The sequence below is a fragment of the Ruditapes philippinarum genome, unplaced genomic scaffold (genome assembly GCF_026571515.1).
Source record: "Ruditapes philippinarum isolate M1 unplaced genomic scaffold, ASM2657151v2 ctg1669_1_1_1_1, whole genome shotgun sequence".
NCBI classification, from domain to species: domain Eukaryota; kingdom Metazoa; phylum Mollusca; class Bivalvia; order Venerida; family Veneridae; genus Ruditapes; species Ruditapes philippinarum.
The window spans coordinates 3,194-29,360 of record NW_026856832.1 but is presented as its reverse complement, the minus strand read 5'-3'; the positions used below and the strand labels follow the sequence as shown (position 1 = coordinate 29,360).

The following is a 26,167-nucleotide window of genomic DNA, read 5'->3' as shown; positions in this document are numbered from 1 at the left end:
GTTTCAGTTAAGTCACAATTATAGGAGACACTGCCTTCTTTGTCTATGTAGAAAAGTGTCTATAGCTGGATGATAGTTAACCTCTAATCTGACAAAAGCATTTCCTAATAAAATATTTAAAAAATCAGACTGTGGCCTTAGGACGTATCCGTATAGAATTGAAAATACAACGTACGTCTTGATCGATTTATTTAGATACAACATTGTTATTCCTATCTTACATTGCTAGGCCACTGTTTGGAATTTATATGGTATTAAATTAGCGTTATAATACCTTTTGTTTTGCGTTATTACGCATTTTGGTTCGCGTTATTACGCCTTTTGATTCGCGTTATAACGCCTTTATTCACGTTATTACGCCTTTTGATTCGCGTTATAACGCCTTTATTCGCGTCAGCACGCCTTTTGATTCGCGTAATTACGCCTTTGGATTCGCGTTATAACGCAAATAAAGGCGTTATAACGCCTTTTGATTCGCGTTATAACGCTTTTATTCGCGTTATTACGCCTTTTGATTTGCGTTATTACGCCTTTTAATTCGCGTTATAACGCCTTTATTCGCGTTAGAACGCCTTTTGATTTGCGTAATTACGTCTTTTGATTCGCGTTATAACGCCTTTATTCGCGTTATTACGCCTTTTGATTCGCGTTATAATGCCTTTATTCGCGTTTGTACGCCTTTTGATTCGCGTAATTACGCCTTTGGATTCGCGTTTTAACGCGAATAAAGGCGTTATAACGCCTTTTGATTCGCTTTATAACGCCTTTATTCGCGTTATTACGCCTTTTGTTTCGCGTTATAACGCGAATAAAGGCGTTACTACGCCTTTTGATTCGCGTTATAATGCCTGTTTTCGCGTAATTACGCCTTTTAATTCGCGTAATAACGCTTTTTAATTCGCGTTATAACGCGAAACAAAAGGCGTAATAATGCGAATCAAAAGGCGTTTTAACTCGAATAAAGGCGTTATAACGCGAACATAAAGGCGTAATAACGCGAACCAAAAGGCATAATAACGCAAAACGAAAGGCGTTATAACGCTAAATTAATACCATATAAATTCCAAACCGTGGCCTTGTGATTTAAGATAGGAAGAACAATGTTGATTTAAATGAATTGAACAAGATGTACGTTTTATTTTCAGTTCTGTACGGATACGTCCTAAGGCCACTGTCTGATTTTTTTAAAAAAATTTATGAGGAAATGCTTTCGTGAGATTAGAGGTTACTATCACCCAACTATAGATACTTTTCGATAAAGACAAAGAAGACAATGTCTCCTATAATTGTAACTTAACAGAAACACTTTTACCCCTCTTAGCATACCTATCAATAATTAGAGATACTTTCACCCAAATGTGACTTACGTATACCTTACGTTTTTCCAAATCTTGTTACCTATAGCCAATTACCTATAGCGTAATTAGGAACGGAATTCACATAATTAAAAGATACTACAGGTTATTAAGTAATTATACTGGTCATATCCGTAGATAATTGAACATATGACGCATATATAAAACAAGATAAGATATAAGAAAAAAAAAAGAAATTCATTTACTATAGTGGCATGTGTAAAATCAATGATGTGAATTCAAAGTAACTGTATTGACATATAACCCAATGGACCTTTAAGTCTCCAAGTCACCTTATATTGACAAATATCAAAGAGTCTTCATTAGTTTATTACAAATGGTTTGCAATATTACTGCGCAAATGGAATGGTAGTTATTGTAAATGTATATTATATTATTCTATACGAGTTTATATCTTGAGCAATAAATTCAGATCAATATTGGTCTTCCTTTCTCACGTTACCAGGCCATTTGATAAGTATAATTATGGTATAAAATTGGCATTATAATGCGTTTTAATTTGCGTTATTACGCCTTTTGGTTCGCGTTACTACGCCTTTATTCGCGTTACTACGTCTTTTGATTTGCGTTATTACGCCTTTTGTTTCGCTTTACTACGCCTTTATTCGCGTTACTACGCCTTTTGATTTGCATTATTACGCCTTTTGGTTCGCGTTACTACGCCTTTATACGCGTTACTACGCCTTTTATCGCGTTATTACGCCTTTTGATTTGCGTAATTACGCCTTTTGATTCGCGTAATAACGCCTTTATTTGCGTTATAACGCCTTTGCATTTTTATTTGTTTATTTTATTTGACACTATTAGGCTTTCGTAGTGCCATTTATTGTATGAAACTAAAATCATTATATAAACCTTGATTTTACGAGCAACGAAATATTGATTTTTTTCTTACAAATCATAATTATAAAGACTTCTAATTTCTCCGTATTACGAATGACCCTGGATTTTCAATGCAATACTTGATCAAAGCTAAATCTGCACATGCTACAATAAATTCATTTAAGAAATAGAATGAAATAACTCCTGTGCTACTTATTAAGTAGCGCATGTAGTCTAACTTATTGTATATTCTACTACGAGTCAAGTTGTTATGACATTTTTCTAATGGGCAATACTGAGTATCTCCTACATTCTGACCCAGCAGAATCTAACTGAGCGCGTCAAAATATTTTGACAAGAACGGTTTTGTAGAGTAAATCAAGTTTTTTGTTGACTTTATGTGTTGACCACATACAATAAAGTGTTAGGCAAGAAAGGAAATATTATTTCTATTTTCAAGGCTAACATTAAATTACAAGTTACAAGGCTAAACCACGCCCACTAAGAGAGGCGGTTCGCCCTCAACCGTTAAGAAAGTACGCCACACTCTGCGCACCGGTTACGCTACGGCCAGTAAAGTGAGATCACTGCAGAACAGTTCGTCCTCAAAATCATTCGAACATGATGCAATTCGTACCAATATTCAAATGAACATATTCTCGGCACATATTGTCTTGAATTTTTTTAAGTATATCAATCATTTCAATTTTTCTTGTTATCCAATTTATTTTGCTTCGACCAGACGTTTTAATCTTTGTTAGCAACAGACAAACATGCTGTTAATGATTAAAGCAGCAACGCCTCCAGATTCATGCTAATTGTCATGAACATTTTAAAAATGTATTTGAATGTGTAATATTGTGAAGTAACCAAAAGGAAGCAATTTACACATTATCAATGGCACTTACAAAACACGTAAATTGCCAAAAAGGTGTCAAAAAATGCATAAGTTGCCTTTACTGCGTTAGTAACGCAGTAAAATATAGTAATAAATATTGAAAAATCAGTCATTTATCGCACATTATACATAAAATATTACTTGAATCTTGAAACTTTTACTTTTCCTAATATCTTAAATACATTTTTCTAAAGTTTGATTTTATTGAAATATGTTGACTCATCTCTAAGTTGAATCTCACTGATGAATAATCAAAATGTTATTGCATTCAATTAAAATCTATCGAGGGTTTGTAAACAACTTTTATTGCTTTTATTCGATGGTTTCGGCTTCTGAAAATATATGGAATTTTATTATTTTTCGTAAAAAAATATATTCCATATTTCACTCAAACGAAAAAATATCCTCTTAATAATATTTGGCAACAAGGGCATAATATACAGGATATGTTTTATACATTTACCATTGGATTATTTTCATCAAGATAAAGATTGTCATCAAGATGTCTTTAATTAACAGAAAAAAATGGAAACTTTATATAAGGAACTTGAAAAGAATAGTATGATATTAATCATTGACATATCAGAAGATATAATCGAATCAGTATCTACCGGTACCGCATTGCCCTACCGGAGGCATAGGCTCCCAGCACTAAGTGTAACTGTAATAAGTGGAGAAGTTGACATAATCTGACGGGCTGATGTTTATACAATATGATAATCAGTGTCAATCATTATATTATACGCCGCTGTGATATTTATGAAACTGCTTGAATTTCAACAGGTCTTAAAATACAATCAATAATCATGGCTTTTAACACTAATAATCCCTCATTGATCTGTTGAAATTGAGTACCTCACCGAAGATAGGGGTGTAAGGGATGTTGCACTTTTTCATTATCCCTAATGTACAGACTCAATAAAACCTTATCTGCAATTCTTCATGTAATTTTGTTGTGATTATGGCTTCTGTAGGGCACCACTATGGACTACTTTTCTGCAAATTGTGCATTAATTTCAACGGCACCAAACAATCAGATACGAATACAAGTTTTCACTGCACAAGATACCTTTTCAGATAGATTACCTTTAATTTCTCTCTTTCTTAAGGCCAGTTTGAAAACAAATCCTATATCAACAGGCTTCGTTTTATGAAAGAATTTTATTTTTTAGTATCAGTGTTGCGCAAGACATATCGTCTTATTATTGTTAATATTTGAGCCAAGTATGATGGATGAGGAAGTTATGGACCGGACACAACATATACCCTCCAACAGACAGTGTTGACCTTTATCCACCAAGTGTGAACTTGGTCTATGAACTAGAGGCCTGGGTGTTGTGAATGACACATCGTCTTATTGGAACAAACATCTGCTTTTTAAAATTCCTCTGATAAATGGCTTAGTTATGGACCGGACAAGAAAGAGTGACGGACGGACGGACAGACGGACGGAGCTCATTTCCATATTCCCATTTATTTTTTTATTTTTTTTCGAAAAGGCAATAAAGATGCAATATAATTTTTGTTGTATATAGAACCCGGACAGAAAGTAGAAAATTGTTGAATATTGAGACAAATTTTTATTATCCCGTTGTATTTCCAAAATACTTTTCTTTTTGCTGAATAATAACTTCACTTAGCCACAATGCATACAGTAAGAACAATATCAAATGTGCTTACGCAATATGAGAGAATACGTATATGATGAAAATTTACGTTAATTTTGGCGTACAAAGTGTTTTAGATACATACAAGTATAAGTCGTACGACTTCTACAATTTTACATGTGTTTGAGTAGATAAGAGTACCTGTTTAGAAAAGGGGATTTAAATATAAGAGAAAAGAAAATATATGGTGTATCGATTATTTCTCTCTTCCAAGACTATAAGAGTTAAAACACAGAACCTTTATCATAATTTAATCATGCATATCGGTGTGACAAAATGGTAATACAAATGTACATCAGTGCTAATTAACAATAAAGAAGATTTTACCTTTATTCAGCGCCTGCCTTGTTTTTAATTTTAAGTTTGAAATCTCTCCAACAGCAAATATGAACTCCGTATTGGCCATTGCTTCGTAACATGATTTAATTAAAATCCAGTCGTCAATATTTGAAATTTGATACCTTTCTTTGGTCAGAATATTAAACAAAATATCAACTTTGTTTGATTTTTAACTACAAGTAAAATGCTTTATATGAAGTTAACACTCACTATAAATATTTTAACTTACAATTCAGAATATTGACATATTTCACATTTTATACTGCATTACAAGCTTTCACATTCGCACTTCTAATTAAAAACATTTCGTTAGTAATCCTCTTGAGTTGTAATTTCACGCAATATTTCATTCTTTTTTATAGATGTCATGCACTTCAGAGAAAATTAGTTTATAAAGCCTATTACAAAGAAAAAAAAGGAAATAAACTAATGCTAATGAATCTCGAGCTTCACTCATTCGTAATTTCTAGAACACAGACTGTTACAATCATGAATGGTTGCAATGTGTAATATGTCGCGAGTTTTCCATAAAATATCAATTTTATTTGCAATCTTGAATTATTTGTCAGTAAACAAAACTACTGATGGCAATTTGTTACGTACGCATGGAGTTGTTTCGTATTTTCAAATATTTGTTGTACAACAAGCATTTGAAATATAAAATTAGCAGAATTTGAAGTTAAAACCAATTGTTCCACATTCATATTTTCTATGGCCAATGCTCAATACAATTATTTTTTCATATACAATGTACAGAGATGAATTATGGTGTTCCCAACAAAACGAAAACATTTGTATACATCTTTTTTTTTATATTTAATTAAGTGAAACGTTATTGAGAATTAATAACTTCATTCCTTAATGTTTAATAATTAAAACTTCAAATATAAAAAATATCGAACTGATGGGCTTATAGCATTATAGTGGTCGACTAGTTTAAAGGGTAGTAGACTGTAGTACTATAATACTAGGTTTGGTTCATTCGTGTTTTCGCCCCGCGACCCCGCCAAACGATAAGTCGAGAATTAACAAGTTAAAAGTTAAAACCATAGGTGTTCGGCTCGTTGATTGGTCACTACACCCGGCAAACCCCCCCCCCCCCCCCCCGTCTCACCCACTCTACAACCCTCCTACCTCTCAAAACCATGTAAACTGCAGTATTTTTCATTTTAAACATGTTTTAATATTTTGGTATATGCTTTTAATTCAATTATCTTCATCTCCCACAAAATCTAAAAAAAATGATATATACACTGTACATATATTTAGTATATATATATTTATATATATATATCATTTTTTTAGATCTTTTGTTTTTGTTTAGAATTACATTTAGATCTAGTGCCAGTTTTTACGAAGTTTTGTGCCTTCAAGAACGGTTTCCGAGACAGATGTCTTGGTCTAAATGCAAAACGACCCGACCTTTTCCTACCGTCAATATGAAATCATTTTTTGGAATTTCTGAGGGTCATATATTGTCTTGAGTTCATAAATCTTCAATGTTAAGCTTTGCTGATTGTGATTAATTATGACATGTAAACTTTTTTTTAAAAAATGTGTGCAAGTGACTACAGTTCATTCAACGTCAGAAGCCATCTTGAAAGTCACTGAGAGGTGATTGCGTCATTCTGCACGTGCGCTCATTCACTCCTCATTATGGAAAAATAATGCAGAGTAGAAAGGCGGCCAAAATTGCATAATGACCTAGATTTTGCCATAATTGCCCTAATATACCCTAAATTTTGCTACTATATGTAGTACCATAGGTATTAAAAATTGTTAATTCTCGACTTTTCGCTTGGCTTCAAGTGTATTGTGCATCCATATGGTGATTAAATAACTTCATTGACCTCTATGTTGATTGTGATAATGACAGTGGTTGTAAAAGGTATTTATTGTCGTCATCATCTTTTTACACGATTAATATACAGTACCTAATTGATAATTTTAGGGAGACATAGAGGATATTTGCTTGTTTTGCATGTAAGATTGAAATATAATTTCACTGAGTGAACACCAGATGCAATATTTTCACGAGTGGCGTAGCCACGAGTGAAAATATAATAGCTGGTGTTCACGAATGAAATATATTTCAATCTTATATGTAAAACAAATAAATTTTCTTTTTTATTTTATGCTTTTTTAAGTGATTTTAAGCTATTTTTTTACTGATTTTGCCGCGTAACGTCTCGCATCTCCTTTGTGACGTCATAATATCATGACGTCACATCATCAGTTTTGAAATCTAGTTCCGTTAAATTTCTCTAATTTTGTTAAATTTCTAACATGATGTATGATGACATGGACTTTCTTTTCCTAAAGAAGCAAAATTTACGTATGACGGCATTTATTTCTGCCTGTTATTCCATCTAGTTATGATTATCTGTTCATCCGCATTCAGATATAGTCCGGCTACAGTGAAAATTATATTTTATAAATTTCACTAGTGGTTTATCAGAATATAATCATCTGATATATTACAATAAAACACTGGAAAGCATGAAATAAATAAGTCATACATAAATTATTTAAATTTCGTGCTTAGTTTAAATAAATTATGTTGTGTAATTTTCAATTTACTGTTTGTCTTTATATAACCTTACCAACCGGTACCGTTGGCCTAGCGGTTAAGGCGTCCGCCTTCGGATCGGGAGGTCGAACGTTCGAGCCCCACGGGGAGCGTTAATTGAAGGATGAATGTTTCTCGTGGGACTCATTCCGGAATGGCCGTTTCGTGAGCCGCGAGGTAGATATTTAAAATGAATGGTTACCGATTTCTATTCGCCTGGCGCCTGGCATAGTGGTAAGACTTGGGAGGTACATGATATGCAAGCAAAAGGTATAAGTCAGAAATGGCTGGTCCTTTCAGTAGTGGTGTCAATATATATTACCTTTACCTTTTTATAGCCAAATAACCACAAGACGACAAACTACAAACCGCTGTTTATTATGATTTATCCATATTTAAGCTTATATTATTTTTTTATTACATATTCTTTAAAAGAAGGCAAGATTTTAAGGGTTTTTTTTTTAGATAACAAGATTTAAATCCAATTCTTACAACTGAATTTTGACTTGCATATGCCACAAACACTGTGCCCCACCCCACGTCCATCATTCCAACGTTTAAAAGTAAAAGGAAATGTACATGTAATGGATTTATAAATGATCAATCGATCACATTTTAAATGTTTTGAGTATTTTGGCTCCAAGAACGGCTACTGACATAGACAATATCACATAGTTGTTGTTATGTAACCTTGACAACCATGAATCGTAAAATGCGATTCTCGTTTCAGTTAATTAACAATGCATAATGTAATAGAATACGACATAAAAAACTAATAACAACCTAATGATACTACGAAAATTAAAGCTAGAAATAGTAAAGAACTAAAATGTCCATCGCTGAAGCGAGATAGCGTAAGTGTTTATTTAGATAATAAAGTGAATCATAATTATTATACATGTAAAGTAAAGTGTATCATATTATACAAGTAAAGTAAAGTGAATCATAGTATGCATGTAAGATAAAGTGAATCATTTTATACCGTGTTATATTAAAGTGAATGGATATCATTACGTTGGTACATTTAAACTGTTTTTTCGTTTGTTTGTTTCATTTTTACCGCCTTTTTCCAACAGTATTTTCAGTCATATAGGCGGGTAAGTTTCCCCTAAACATCGTTTCCTGGAGAGTTATACCCAAGTACTAGAACTACCTTCCTCCGCGTACTTAAACTACAAAAGCATTCCCGGGGATCGGAACCCACGCCAGAGAGGTAACTGGATTAGAAGTAATAGACTCTAATTTAACTGAAATGATATCATACGTGTATATCAAAGTGAATGATATCATACGTTATATAAAGTGAATGATATTATACGTGTATATTAAAACTAAATTTGATGTTCATACGTGTATAGTAAAGTTGAATGATATTATACATATATTAGTAAAGTGAATGATATTATACGTGTAATATTAAGGTTAATGATTATTCCATACGTGTATATTAAAGTTAAATGATAATAATACGTGTATATTAAAGTAAATGATATCATACGCGTATATTAAAATGAATAACATCATACGTGTATATTAAAGTGAATGATAGCAGACGTGTATATTAAAGTGAATGATATTATACGTGTATATTAAACTAAATGATGTCAACGTGTATATGGAATGAATGATATGTTATAATTTTTGTATGAAAGTTAAATTTTGATATCTTTCGTGTATAGCCAAGTAAATAAATATTTTAATTTGTATAGAAAAAGTAATGATTTTATACGTGTATAAAATTTAAAGGTTAAATTTGATTCATACTGTTTTTTAAGGGTAAATGATTTTCATACGGGGTATTTTAAAGTAAATTGATATATACGCGTATTTTTAAGATAAAAGGAATAAAAAGTTTTTCATTAAATTTAATGATTTAAAACGGTGAAATACAAAAGTGATTTATTTTATACGTGTATATAAAGTGAATGATATTATACGTGATAGTAAAGTGAATGATATTATACGTGTTATAGTAAATGTGAGTGATATCATACGTGTATAGTTAAAGTGAATGATATTATACGTGTATAGTAAAGTGAATCATAGTATACATGTATAATTTAAAAACACTCGAGAGTATAGACTTGTTAAACAGACACTGAATATCAAGCAGTATATAATTTCGCCTCAATTGAAGACGAAGAATTGGTAGTTAATTTGTTTAGTTTAATACTGCTATGATATACCAACCTTACCTATATGTACAATTAAAAATAAGGACGTAACTTTAGAATCCTATAATAAGCAATTTATAAATTAAATAGAGGATATTCAAGTTTTTTTTTTCTATAAAAACATGTCGTGTGGTAATGAAAATAAATATTTCACGACTGACTTGATAAATATATGTCATTAATGTTTAATCTGTGTGAGATATCATTACATGATAACATTAACAAATCATCATGTTTCATCCATTTATAAAGCATTATCCTGATATTGTGTTTGCTAAACACTTAAACATGTTTCAATATTAAAAGGTACTTAACAATATATATTCTTGTTGTCTGTTTCAGGAGACATTTAATGTACTGAATCTAAACATCATCAACATTAAGCTGAGTTAATGTTTTGAATGCAGACCAGTTATAAATATTGAAGTGTGACCACTATATAGTATGATAAACATTTAAAACACTCGCATTCAGAGAATATTATACAGTTCAGTCGCTAACGATTGCATTCTTTCTTTAGTACGGAAGAGTATACTGACACCCCTTATATATCTTATATGCTTTAAAGAAAAAAGCCTTTGAATAAACTATATCTTTAAAAAAAATGGCAAAGGTTATACGATATATAAAATAGATCTTAAAGAATTTTATCTGTTATTATACACCAATATTTAGAACAAGACTTACAGACTTTTTATATCAGTAACTGGAGACAAGATGTGTATAATGAAAGCTCACTCTCATTGTTTAAAGAACTTTAAATTAACTTTGAAATATCAAAATACTGAAATAGAATGCATTACACGAAATTGAGAGATACAATAGCTAAAACTAAGATTGTCTTCGACCATTTAAATCATTGTGAACTTAGCCCGTAATTAGTTAACAAGGGATACGGCAACGAAAGTCTGTACAAAAACGGGCCTTTGATGGTTCAACTTTGACGTCCGTGGTGTACAAAAATTTGGCTGAAACCTATTGGTAATAAAAATCAAAATTTTGGACTCCCATTTTGCTTTCCGGAGTACCAGCGACGGCAATTAAACATTACGCGACCAGAAGTTCTCTCTATGTTCAATCAACACGGCAATCAGATTGTAGATTGTAAGTTAGCCGCAAGCGATCCGCGTTTTGTTATTTAATAAAGCTTTACAGCGGCTGGAGTGTAACACTTTTTACTTTTGAGATTATTAATTATCCTTTCCTTGTTCGAAAAATGATGTAGCTATTTTACCACCGACATAGTTCTACGCGGTGCCGCCTTGAGTGGGACACTTTCGAATATAGGTTCATGTTGCATGGTTAATCTGTGTTTGTGCTGCGCGTTTAGTTTGAGTTTGTGTCTTGTGTTGTGCAGCCGAAAAATGATAAAATTCATTTAAAAAAAAAAAAAAAGAATAAATATGCATGATGATTTTCTTTTAAACACAAATATTTGTATATATAATCATTTTCTAAAAGGTCATATTTTTAAAACAAAATTTGTGAAATTTCAAATATGTTAAGTTACAAATTGTATATGTTTCAATAACAGATGTCAAATTTAAAATTATGTAACTGGAAGATTAAAATGCGGCTTTTCTCTTTGTCCAATCAACTGTGCTAAAAGTTTTATAATATATAGGTGATAAGGTCAATTAAGCTGTCTGTACTTATCATGTTGTTAAACCTTATGACTGATAAAATATCCAGGTGATGATTGTTGTTATAAATTCTGTGTTGCTATGTTACATTATTTGTATTGAAACCTGATTGGTCATTTTGTTATTTAAGACACAAAAATGTTAAACATTCTATTGGTCAGTTAAAACGAAATCAATTTTAGAATTACTGTAAAGATACATGTAGAAAATTTAGGGTCAGTTAGATTTTGGATTTCCAAGTGATAACATTGTATTGTGGCTTTCTACTAGAAATAATTGTTACTGTTTTTAATATTAATTTGTTAACATCAGGATAACCTGTGTATATGTTATATATTATCTGTGGTATTCCACTAAGAAAGAAACATTAAAATATAAAACGGAACATTGTGTTGTGATTCAATCCACATTTAGTAGAACCTATAATTTAGCGCATAACACGTGGCGGAAATCCGGGTATTTCCCAACCTCTCAATTTAGCAAGCGGGTCTACGAATTTAAATTCCCCAAGAAATCGACAATGGCTTTCACATATGGAATACCATTTAGAAGTGAAAAATCATGTGGACAATGTGGACTTTATCATAATAACAGACAGGAGAAGTGTTGTGCAAAAATGGCAAGATGCAACAAATGTAAAATAATTGGACATTTTGCACGAGTTTGTCTACGTCCAGCAGTTAGTGAAAAGTCAAACCAATCAAAACAACGCGATCAACAACGTATGACAACTTTTATAAGACGCAAGACAGCCGAAAATACATTACCATTTTACAATGAAGATGATGCCTACTTTAAGAAGAACCAAACAAACAACTCCATAAGTAATGTTTCAACAGCAGAATTTCAGAAGTTGAAATCTTTGACTGATTCAAAGACTAAAACTATTACCGGTTTAAAAGCACAAAATATGGCCCTTGTTTTTAAAAATCAAAGACTTAAGGATTTTAATGAAAAACTACAGGATGAGGTTTCCCAAAAGAAATTAGAAATAAGTCAACTTAAAGAAACATTTTTACAAAAAAACAACTCGCTAAAGGAAACAATTAGGACTGACTCTTCAAAACTAGAGATAATGGACAAACTTATATTAGAATTTAAGAAACTTAATGACGATTACGAACAGCTGAGACTGAAACACAACCAGAAAGCTTATGAAATAGAAATGATAGAATCAAGGAAAAACGACCAAATAGATGACCTTAAAAATGCAAACCACAACTTAAGAGACGAGATTGCTCATTTGAAAGACAAAACTAAATATCTTTGTCGAAAAAGAGGAAACAGAAATCAAGATCTTTCAAGTACATGCGAGACCGGTTTCCCACATGAATGGAGAGGTCAATATCATCATGGACGACAACAAGGACAGAGGGGACAATATAACAGAAATAGACGTCATTAAGACTGTGTTGTTTACAATAAGACAGTGATTAGGATATTTATTACTAGTGAATGGTACTTACGCTTTTCAGCAAAATCGGTGCTTTATATTCAAGTATATATTTCTGTAACTGAATATCTTATGTAAACAGTATTCTGATTTAATGATATTTATTTTTGTTAAATAGTATTTATGCTTCATTTCACAGGAGTGAAATAGTCTTAAAGGAGGGAGAAGTGTTGTGCAGCCGAAAAATGATAAAATTCATTTAAAAAAAAAAAAAAAGAATAAATATGCATGATGATTTTCTTTTAAACACAAATATTTGTATATATAATCATTTTCTACAAGGTCATATTTTTAAAACAAAATTTGTGAATTTCAAATATGTTAAGTTACAAATTGTATATGTTTCAATAACAGATGTCAAATTTAAAATTATGTAACTGGAAGATTAAAATGCGGCTTTTCTCTTTGTCCAATCAACTGTGCTAAAAGTTTTATAATATATAGGTGATAAGGTCAATTAAGCTGTCTGTACTTATCATGTTGTTAAACCTTATGACTGATAAAATATCCAGGTGATGATTGTTGTTATAAATTCTGTGTTGCTATGTTACATTATTTGTATTGAAACCTGATTGGTCATTTTGTTATTTAAGACACAAAAATGTTAAACATTCTATTGGTCAGTTAAAACGAAATCAATTTTAGAATTACTGTAAAGATACATGTAGAAAATTTAGGGTCAGTTAGATTTTGGATTTCCAGGTGATAACATTGTATTGTGGCTTTCCACTAGAAATAATTGTTACTGTTTTTAATATTAATTTGTTAACATCAGGATAACCTGTGTATATGTTATATATTATCTGTGGTATTCCACTAAGAAAGAAACATTAAAATATAAAACGGAACATTGTGTTGTGATTCAATCCACATTTAGTAGAACCTATAATTTAGCGCATAACACTTGTCACACGCAGTATAATTTGGCGGTGAAAAATAATCATTGCTTTGTCGTTTTGAAACCATTACTAGTATTAAACGACCAGAGTTATTGGCAGTTTGTTGTCGTGTTTCGTTAACCAATGACATCGATGTATCGTTTCGGTTTGTTGAGCTTTTGTTGTTCTCTGATTTCTTTGCAGAAAGTGATGCGAAAAGCGAAGTTATATCTGAGTCAGTTCGAGTCGTATTTCTATCTTCGGTATTGTTTTCCTTTGACTGGTGTTGCTTGTTTGTGTCAGTAGCTATCTTAGCGTAGAATGCCCTCATGTGAGGTTGTTGTTGTAGCCTCGGTTGTTGTTGTTGTTGTTGTTGTTTGTTGTTGTTGTTGTTGTTGTTGTTGTTGACGACGTTCTGCATGATAAACATCGTCTGATTGTTTTGAAGATGATGAATTTCTGTCATTTGTTGATCTTCTAAGTCTCCAATTTTCACAAGTAGAATCGATCGCTTTTTCAGAGAAGCGATTTCTAAGTGTTTGCTTCAAAACAGAATTTTCATTTTTCACCGTTATCGTACGAGTATTACATGTAATTATATCATAAACATGTGTTTATATACGCTGTTTTATATACGCTTCCAAATCACATCACCATGTAAGAAAGCTTGAACATTCCATCTGCATTAATAAGATCTTTAACATTATAACTGGGACATAGTGTCGTATGCAGAACTAATAACATTATAACTGGAACATAGTGCCTTATGCAGAACTAATAACATTATAAATGGGACATAGTGCCGTATGCAGAACTAATAAAATTATAACTAGGACATAATGCTGTATGCAGAACTAATAACATTATAACTGGGACAAAGAGCCGTATACAGAACTAATAACATTATAACTTAGACATAGTGCCGTATGCAGAATAAATAACATTATAACTTGGACATAGAGCCGTATGCGGAACTAATAACATTATTAATGGGACATAGAGAGCCGTATTCAGAACTAATAACATTATAACTGGGACATAGAGCCGTATACAGAACTAATAACATTAAAACAGGGACATAGTGCCGCATACAGAACTAATAACATTATAACATGGACATAGAGCCGTATGCGGAACTAATAACATTATAACTTGGACATAGTGTCGTATGCAGAACTAATACAATTATAACTGGGACATAGTGCCGTATAAAGAACTAATAACATTATAACTGGGACAAAGAGCCATACATACAGAACTAATAACATTATAACTGAGACATGGTGCCTTATGCAGACCTAATATCATTATAACTGGGACATAGAGCCGTAAACAGAACTAATAACATTATGACTGGGACATAGTGCCACATACAGAACTAATAACACTATAACTTGGACATAGAGCCGTATGCAGAACTAATAACATTATAACTGGGACATAGAGCCGTATAAAGAACTAATAACATTATAACTGGGACATAGAGTCGATTAGAGAACTAATAACATTAAAACTGGGACATAGTGTCATGTAGAGAACTATTAACATTATAACTGGGACATAGTGCCGTAAAGAGAGCTAATTACATGATAATTTGGACATAGTGCCGTAAAAAGAGCTTAAAGCATTTTAACTGGGGCATCGTGTCGTATAGAACACCAATAACATTATAACTCGGACATAATGCCGTATAGAGAACTAATTACATTATAACTGGGACACAATGCTGTTTCGAGAACTTCTAACATTATAATTGGGACTTAATGACTGTATCACTAATGTAAAACTTAACCTTCTAGTAGTAGAAATAGTTTAATTTAGCTAATTCAATAAGCCAAACTTTGACATTTGTGTTGATTTGATAACAAGCCTAGGAAATCATTCAGATATTAATATTTAATAAGCAATATCAGTTCTGCACACAAATATAACATCAAATGTCAATAAGTATAAATGAATGCACAAAATCTACTATCATGACAAACATATTAATACTCATCTAGTTTAACGTTGTGTGGGCTTAATAGTAATATAAAAGAAAGTCTAGACCTATTTTTCTATACATTTCGTACAATAGATGTTATCGATGTATGTACTTTCATTTGAGAAAACTTAACACTCAGATTGTCCTTCAAAACAATTTATTAAGTAGTTATGATAAAAACATTGCCATGATTATATTGCTTTACTAGAAGCAAAATAGTCTGATAGATACACATATACAAGTTGACATCATAGCGGTCTGATGGATGCAAAGTTTGCCGATGAACGTACAAAAATTGGACATCTTGTTTGTAATTTTATTGTAACATAATTCGTGACAGAAATTGTAGGACAATTAAATTTGAAAAATAATTATTGATACGCACGCTATAAATTATACAAGAGCTGTCACAGGAGACAGCGAAGCTCGACTAATAAAATACTGGACGCAGTAAGGAGGACAAAACTATGAAAGGAAAAACAATTATGTATAATTATATATTAAGTTATAGTAAAAAAAATAATATTTGTTAACATAAATTCCAAGATCAAGGGGAATAATTCTAGAAATAGACCTTGTCAAACAATATTTGTGTAATGATAAGAAATATATATTTGAAGTTTGAAGTAGATACCTTAAAAAGTAAAAAAGTTATTATAATTCTTAAAGAAAATCCTAAGTTCAAAGAGAGATAAATGTGTAAATATTGCTTCAAGAGTTATGAACATTGTCACATAAAATATAATTGATGATAAGGAATAAGTATTTGAAGTTTGAGGTAGATACCTTAAAAAATAAAAAAGTTATAATAAAAAATAACATTTTTCTAGTAAAAAAATCTAAGTTTATGGGGAGATCATTCTTGCAATATTGGTGCTAGAGTTATGAACCTTGTCACATAAGATGTGGATGATGATAACGTAAATATATTTGAAGTATGAAGTTGATCCCTTTAGAAATAAATAAGTAACAGTAAAAAAAATATTTTTATGGACAATTCTAAGTTCAAAGGGAGATAAATCTGAAAATATTGGTGCTAGAGTTATGAACCTTGTCACATAAGATGGGGATGATGATAACGTAAATATATTTGAAGTATGAGGTTAATCCCTTAAGAAATAAAGAAGAAACAGTAAGAAATAGTACTTTTTGAGGAAAATTCTAAGTTCAAGGGGAGATAACTCTGAAAATATTGGTGCTAGAGTTATGAACCTTGTCACATAAGATGGGGATGATGATAAGGTACATATATTTGAAGTATGAGGTTGATCCCTTAAGAAATAAAGAAGTAACAGTAAAAAATAGAATTTTTTAAGGAAAATTCTAAGTTCAAGGGGAGATAAATCTGAAAATATTGGTGCTAGAGTTATGAACCTTGTCACATATGATGTGGTTGATGATAAGGAACATATATTTGAAGTTTGAAGTTGATACCTTAAGAAATGACAACGTTATAGTGAAAAATATTTTACTGCACCAAAACTTTAATCTAAAATCTGGACGCGGACGCCGACGCCGACGCCGGGGCGAGTAGGACAGCTCTCCATATACTTCGTATAGTCGAGATAAAAATGATTCTGGTGATCGTCTAAGATTAATATAGAATATAAAATAAAACATAATATAGAAAATATAATAGAATTCGTAAAAGGAAGACGCTCGGGGTGGGGCCAATTTTGACACAAGGACTATAATTTTAACATTGAGTGTAGTAGTCTACAAGGCATTGTTTCAATCTAAATTTCTTAGATCTAGCCCTTGCAAGTTTTTAAGTAAAATACTTTTAAAGAATTTACTTTATAAGAAAAAGGCATGATTCCCTGGGGCGGGGAAAAATTTGACCCCAAGATTATGATTTAAACAGTTTATCATATATATAGAGGATATTGAATGAGTGTAAATTCAATACTGAATTTATTGAACGAATTGATACTGGTATATTATGCGAGCCTCTGGCGAGCATAATATTATTTTATTCAACGAGTCCAATAAATTCTGTATCGGAATTACAAGAATATAATATTCTTTTTATCACTTACCCAAAAGAAAGAGTGTTTCAAGTGCAAAAGAATCATTTTTTAATGAGGCGCCTATAGTGTAACGGTAACATTTAGCGCGTCATTACACTATGTTTGTATAGCGCAAATGACGTCACGTCAATATAATATGCACGGCTGTGCAATACCGTTTTAACGGAGTCGCAAAATCGGCACGGGTATGTGCTAAACAAATTAATAACAAGAGCGATCAGTAATCACATGTGTCGCCTCATGATGGCCAATTTCATGTTGGGACAAAGTTTGTGACAGACGGACAGACAGACGGACAGTGCACAACTAGACTTGGTACTGATCATTCCTTTAAAGTTTGGATAAAATTGCACCAGTAGTTTATGAGGGTTAGTCCGGACGAGCTTTTGCTTATCTGGCAACACACAGAAAAAACACCTTTTTATCAAAGGGCCATAACTCGGCCAAAAATCATTCAACCGGAAAACCCGTGCAAAATGCGCAAGGACTTGAGCTACAGATCAATCCTGTAAAGTTTCATTGAAATTGCTTTAGTGGTATAAGAGAAGTAGTCCGGATAAACTTTAAAAATAAAAATTATTAAAGGGCCATAACTCTGACAAAAATCATTGAACCGGAAAATGCTGATAATATGCACAACTAGACTTGGTACTGGTCATTCCTGTAAAGTTTAGATGAAATTGCACCAGTAGTTTATGAGGAGTAGTCCGGACAAGCTTTTGTGTATCTGGCAACACACAGAAAAAAACACCTTTTTATCAAAGGGCCATAAATCGGCCAAAAATCATTCAACCGAAAAACCCTTGCAATATGCGCAAGGACTTGAGCTACAGATCAATCCTGTAAAGTTTCATTGAAATTGCTTTAGTGGTATAAGAGAAGTAGTCCGGACAAACTTTAAAATTAAAAATTATTAAAGGGCCATAACTCTGCCAAAAATCATTGAACCGAAAAATGCTGACAGTATGCACAACTAGACTTGGTACTGATCAATTCTGTAAAGTTTGGATGAAATTGCACCAGTAGTTTATGAGGAGTAGTCCGGACAAGTTTTGTGACAGACAGACGGACAGACAGACGGACAGATGGACAGATGACGGAGAAGTGATCCCTATATGTCGCCACTACTCCGTAGAGGCGACACAAAAAGAGGATATTCAATGAATTTAAGTTTAATACTAAATTCATTGAACGAGTTGATTAAAGTCATATTATGCGAGCCTCTGGCGAGCATAATATTGTTTTATACAAGAAGTTAAATACATTTAGTATTGAATCTACACGAATATGATATTCTATTTATCACATATATAAAATAAGAATGGTAAACTGTTAGAAAGAGTATTTTTGCAATGACGCGCCTATAGTGTAACGCTAACATTAGCGCAATTACCGCTATGTTAATATATAACGCAAATGACGTCACGTCAAAGTGTTATTACACTAGTGTAATATCGTTCTTTTATAACATAAACCGCGGCGAGGGAGTGTAATAAAGCCATTTAATAAAAACGATATTACACTAGTGTAATAACACTTTGACGTGACGTCATTTGCGTTACATAGAAACATAGCGTTAAAGCGCGTTAGTGTTAGCGTTACGCTATGTGCGCGTCATTGAAAAATTACTCATTTTAACAGTTCACTATTCTTATTTTATATATGTGATAAATAGAATATTATATTCGTGTAGATTTAATACTAAATTTATTGAACTCGTTGAATAAAACAATATTATGCTCGCCAGAGGCTCGCATAATATGATTTTATTCAACTCGTTCAATAAATTTGGTATTAAACTACACTCATTCAATATCCTCTATTTATCACATAAACTGCGGCGCAGGAGTGTAATAAAGCCATTTAATAATCAAAGCGCTGAAAGCACTGCTGGGGGCTCATTATGTTGATTGTATAGTGGTCTGACTGTTTTGGCTAAAAGATTTTCGCTAAATTATTTACAAATACCTCATTTACAAACCCTTAATGGAAATTCTAAATTTATAATTATTTGATTTTATTCAGGCTTTCTTCGTATCCCGTGGTGCAGGGGTAACACGCTCGTTTAGGGAATGAGAGGTCTTGGGTTCAAATCCCTGTCGAGGCATCTATTTTTTTTTAAATATTTTTGTAAGTGTCTTTTTTTAAGGAAGTAGCCACGATATGCAAGGATAAAGAGTGGCTGTCATAAAAAATGAACATAAATGATTTTTGATGCAACTCTAGTCATGCAAAATTCCGTATATATGTTTCTCAAACTGTTATAGTAAACGCAGTCGATACCTCACGGTGCCCTGCAAGATGAATTATAGTACATAAACATAAACTTATACAGGAAAATACAGACAGATATACAGTACGATTTAGATTCAAAGATCAGACAATACCACAGAGCTTGCAGCCCTTTGATTATTAAATGGCTTTATTTCACTCCTGTGCCACGGTTTATGTGATAAACAAATTTAATAAAGAAACTCACTGCATGTCAATCCTTATATAAAAAAGACGAACATTAGAATGTTAAGAGTATAATCTTTACATCAAATCTGGTATAGAAATAATTTATTGCAAAACTCGTTCTTATTGCAAAAATGGTTGTCAAAAATAAATTATGTCATCGCAACGACATTTGCGATAAATCATTGGAAAACTCGTTTTATGTAACAATGCTGGCCAGAGGCTCGCATAATATAATTTCATTCAACTCGTCCAATAAATTCAGTATTGACTTTTGCCTTATTCAATATCCTATATACATCATTTATTTGTACGTCAGCATTTTCCACTTATTATTTTACACTTTTAACACACTTCATTATACCTATAATACTATAAAACACAAGTGATAAAATCTTATCTTGCTAAGCTCTATCATTATAGTTTATTTACACGACACCTTCGGAAGAAAAAAAATACACGAGAAGTTACTATAAACGTCTATACCAAGTCTTCGTGAAAATGAAATATCAAAATGTCCATATGCTGTCTTTATTTAATACAGTTAAATGTCAAACCTGTTATACTGTATATGCAGACAGAATTATATGTTCAATATGCAACAATGACCCAAGATTAATTTAATAATCTAACACAATATAAATTCCTCATTAAAGCTACTATCCAAAGCATTGTAGTTAGGGAGTTTTTAAAATAAATGTCATCAAAAGATAAAATTTCGTACATAAATATGAAACTAGATGTTGAAAAAAAATGTTTATCCTGCTGTAAATTGAGGGTAGAACAATTGTACGCTTGGTAAGTTTTTATTTGTTTGGGTCGTCAGACCAAACAAATAATGGTAGCGAAATTTTAGACCCTGATATGCTTATTTGCAAAATCCGCAAGTACACATGTAGTCCGTCACGAACTCTTCGAAGCGGTTACTTACCTTTTATAAGTACACTAACGCCGAAAATTAAGGGGTGATCACTGCGTAAAGATTGTCAAAAGACAGGCGCATTAATTTTCAAACATTCTCACGGGAAGAAAAAAAAAGTTCCCGATTGGTCGGAGATTTTCTAATATTGTGTAATTCTTTATTATACAACTATACCCCCAGCAGAGCTATTCAAAAAGTGTCTTCTCACGTCTGTAAGAAGACACTTTTAAATAACCGTTACTTTCCTAGTGGGTTATATACAGTTAAAATGTATGGTGTCCTGCTTGAGCCAGTTAAAGGACTCTCCTTTTAAATAACCGTTACTTTCCTAGTGGGTTTAATACAGTTAAAATGTATGGTGTCCTGCTTGGGCCAGTTAAAGGACTCTTCTTGGTATGTTATATTTCTTTCCTATAGTCTTGCCCCGCCTTTCTGTACTTTTATAGATAAAATGGCAAGATTTAACATTCTCACAAGAAACTTTTCGCGCCATTCAACGTTGAATTTGTCTCATGCTTATACTTTCTCATACTTTAATCCTCGTGCGAATCAAAATGTAAAATCCTGATTAACCTTAATTTTCGCATGTTTTTGCTTGAACGTTGACCTTTTTACAGTGCCAGTGTCTATAGTGAAAGTTCTTCGAAAGAGAATGTTATATCTCGCTACTTATCTATTAACATGAGCAAGTGCGCTCGACTGTTCTCAGTGCTTGATAGTAAAACAAGAGCCTGAATAATGTATATTTTTTTAAGTTCAAAAGGTCATAGTTCTGTCAAAATTCATATTTACAATAGCTCTTCTACTTTTCGAATAGTCGAGCGAAAACAAGAGATTTATAATCGTAACAGGGATATTATACTGCCTCAAACAGGACACCATAGAAACTGACTGAAAGTTGTAGCAATGAATGAAATCATTTGGATGGCCATTTCCAGAAACAAAATTACTGTTGATTTTAGCATTGACGAAACTTACAAAAGTTCGTTGGATGATGCTAAAACTCTATCATTTTTTGTATATCGTCTGACATTATAAAAAAACAACAACATTAACATGACATTTACGGTCCCATCCCAACTCACAAAACAATCATCGGCCATATCCATCTGAACATTGTGTTAAGCTAAGCTTGTTTACAAATAAGAAAACTTACCAAATTTTGGGTCCAAAACGTTATCCATTTATCCATTTATTATTGACGCAAAACATGTTTAGAGACGGTTTCATTGTTGAATGACATCAATGATCTCTCTGATGAAGGCAGTCATTTTTAACATTGTTTATCATGAATAAATGTGAATTATGTCCGATTGAAATAAGTGCATGAAAATTCCATGCTACACCTTTCACTGCCCTAAGCTGTTTAAGGCTATGCAAATATTTTCTATAGTTTTATATTTTCAACGTGAACATACATTTAATTTCAGTTACATTTATTTATAATTACATGTAAATGCGTTTATTTATTTATCTGTTCTTTACAAAGTCGGATACAGTTACTCGTATTTTCTTCGAAAGTGTCTTCTTACAGACGTAAAGAAGACAGTCCGCTAGGACAAACAACAATTTATCCTCGGCTTCGCCTCGGACAATTTGTTGTTTATCCTAGCAAACTGTATCCATTACACATTTCCGCAAATTACCGCTAACATATTCAAATAATTTTGTTATGCGGATGAACAATAAAATTGCTCGGCTATTTCCTTAAAGCTTCGGATTATTGTGGTCGCCTAAATGAACATTTGTTATTTAGACTTTCTGAAAAATAAAGTAAAGATGTTGACTCTAGGATAGGGACGACTTAGGCAGTCGACGATCGATAATCAATTTCTACCATAAGTAACGGCCGATAATTTAATCCACGTAAACAAAGCGCTACTTTTAGCCACACTACTGTGCGTATTACACAATTATAATACTTGTGAGAAGATTTTTGCTAAAATTAAATCACAAATAGACATGCTTATATTAAAGTTACATTTAATAAATTTCATAAAAATAGAAATAGCTACATTTCATTCAGAAATTGGGTTTGATATCGACTCCAGATCTTATTTTGGTGTCCAGACAACCAATTGAGTTTAATGAACATACAAATGTGCAACCTCATTGTGGCGAATTCGGAAGTACAATTTCTGTTTGCATGAGCACGGGGGTGGAACCCCATATGAATCTCAAAAATGAGCATCGGTAAAAATGATATGTGAATTTCCGCTGCACCAGATGTGAAGCATAACACCAGATGTGACTGGAAAAATAGGCCGATCGCAGGGTAAGTTTTCATCTTTTCAAACATTTATATAAAATTCAATCCTTTTTTAAGAAAATCGAAATGTGATTCTACCCTCCTGACTCTCCTCTATATTACCCCTTGTTGTTTTGAATTTCTATGCAGTCTTCATCGAGATATTCTTTCCGTCGTGGGTTCTGGTGTGTCTAAAACATGCAATATGAATGAAGAAAATGTCACTAAACGGACTCAAAAAACATAGATTTTACGAAATCTCACTACAGGTCGATGCTAAACATTCAAACAAATCCTGGTTTAAATATTTATTGAGATTTGGCTTCATACAAGGGAATCGCTGCTCAAAATTGCATTTGAGCTCCAGATGTGCTGAAGAGATTCATAAGTGATGTAGAAAACCATCTACAAAACTACGGACCTGTTCCATATAATCATTGAATAGCCAATGTATAGAAACAATATAGGTTTTGCATCTATGGCTGAAAGTTTAATTGTAACATTAGTGTGTTTGATTACCACAGTGACAGAGCTTACTAGATTATACTAACATTAGAAATACTAAAAGGCTCGAGTACATGAAAATGGTGACGCAGAGCGGATAGTACTCTTATGAGTACCTATCGTGTCATATAATATGTTTCTTTAATAATGTTTACATTCATAAAGATATCTATAACTTTAATTTTCCACAAGTTATAGTTATAGCGACAGACTGTTATGTGTAAATATCATGGCCTGATGCGACATCGAAGGTTTTTCTTTACAGGATATGGGCCGAGAACATTGTCTGTAAGGAAAACCCGAGATGCCGCCCCAGGTCATGATATTTCTACATAATGATCGAGTTCGATATACTATAACTGTTTTATCGCATGATAAACAGAAATGAGAATTTTAATAAACATAAAATTTCAATTTATGATTGGCTTCTCTCCATAAATTAAATTTCCCACCCGAAACCTCGGTTACTTTTTATGTAACCCATGTCATCCATAATGTCTATCTGTTCATTGCAACTGACTTTATTTTTCTTTGCAAATCCTTTCTGTGGAGAACATTTCATGGGACTTAATAGTTGTGAATTGAATATTAAGCGTTTTTTCTTTGAATTGGAAAAAGTAATACGTGCGCTTACTGGTGAATTCTTGGACTTTGGAGTCTGCGATACGCGGAATCTTTTGACACATGAGGACAATTTAAAAGGCGAAAAAAGGATATGTAAGCGCTGATGACTTCCTCTTTTCACGATACACGTGACGTTTTATTCTTGAAAGTTTTAAACCTTTCTTTTTTGTGCCTAGAAAACGACCCATTTTCCTGAAAAATAACAAAAGAAACGAATTACGAAAGTTTTTTATAATTTACAGTTCCCACTGAAATAACAGTTATAAAGCGGAGAATAAGTTTAGTGATCTTTTTGCGTACATGAACATTTTCAGGAAACAATCTATGTGCATTATGAGCTACGCATGTCCGCTCAATACGGTTAAGATATGTTAAAGTTTCTTTAAAACTTCAAAGAATTACAGAGCAGGCATAAAATTCAGATAGGCATTGACCCATAATTGCGACTGTGGGCATGAAGTGAACCATGTAAATATACTGCAGGGACGTTTCTTAATGTGGAAAATAAATATGCAAATCTTCTTTGATCTTTTTTTAAAAGTTTATCACTAACTTTCTTACAGCATCATAACAAATTCAAACACGCTTCACATTACTCTCCTATTAAGCAGACAGTGCAATTGAGTGAATAATTAATTAATTAATTAATTTAGTTAATGCATGGTGACATAAAAAGGGAAAGATTGCAGTACACACAACGTCAATAAGTCAAAAAAGGCCTTCCCACCATATCTACGTATTTTAAAAACCTTTCGTATGCAGAATGTCTTATATCTCTTTCTATATGGATACTATGTTATTCAAGCTCGTCTCGTGAAAATGTGTCTATTTCGGATAATAGTATTTATTACAGAATGATACACAATAGAATTAATTCTAGATTGTTGCAAATTTTTCATGCTATGCACATATGAATCTCTTCAGCACATCTGGAGCTCAAATGCAATTTTGAGCAGCGATTCCCTTGTATGTAGCCAAATCTCAATAAATATATAAAACAGGATTTGTTTGAATGTTTAGCATCGACCTGTAGTGAGATTTCGTAAAATCTATGTTTTTTGAGTCCGTTTAGTGACATTTTCTTCATTCATATTGCATGTTTTGGACACACCAGAACCCACGACGGAAAGAATATCTCGATGAAGACTGCATAGAAATTCAAAACAACAAGGGGTAATATAGAGGAGAGTCAGGAGGGTAGAATCACATTTCGATTTTCTTAAAAAAAGGATTGAATTTTATATAAATGTTTGAAAAGATGAAAACTTACCCTGCGATCGGCCTATTATTCCAGTCACATCTGATGTTATGCTTCACATCTGGTGCAGCGGAAATTCACATATCATTTTTACCGATGCTCATTTTTGAGATTCATATGGGGTTCCACCCCCGTGATGAGAAACTCGGCCTTCAGATCATCCGTACATCAATGTTAAATCAACAAACATGACTATGACCCGTATTCAGAAAGGATACTTAATCTCAAGCTCGACTCAAACTCACGAAAGATCACCTCAAGTAACGCTGGAGTAGACTTACGGTAAGTAACTCACAATGTGCAAAGTGATATTCGTTTTGT

At 32.5% G+C, this 26,167-nt stretch overlaps 1 protein-coding gene across 1 annotated transcript in view; it reads right to left on the bottom strand.

The window, feature by feature from the left end:
- Positions 1 to 22,517, bottom strand: part of LOC132747832 (short transient receptor potential channel 7-like) — a 218,009-nt gene extending 195,492 nt beyond the window's left edge. The window contains exon 1 of the mRNA XM_060737358.1: positions 22,369 to 22,517. Within this exon, the coding sequence (XP_060593341.1) occupies positions 22,369 to 22,396 (28 nt within the window). The 5' untranslated portion in view covers positions 22,397 to 22,517. The remainder of the gene's footprint in view (positions 1 to 22,368) is intronic.
- Between the last annotated feature and the right edge of the window lie 3,650 nt (positions 22,518 to 26,167).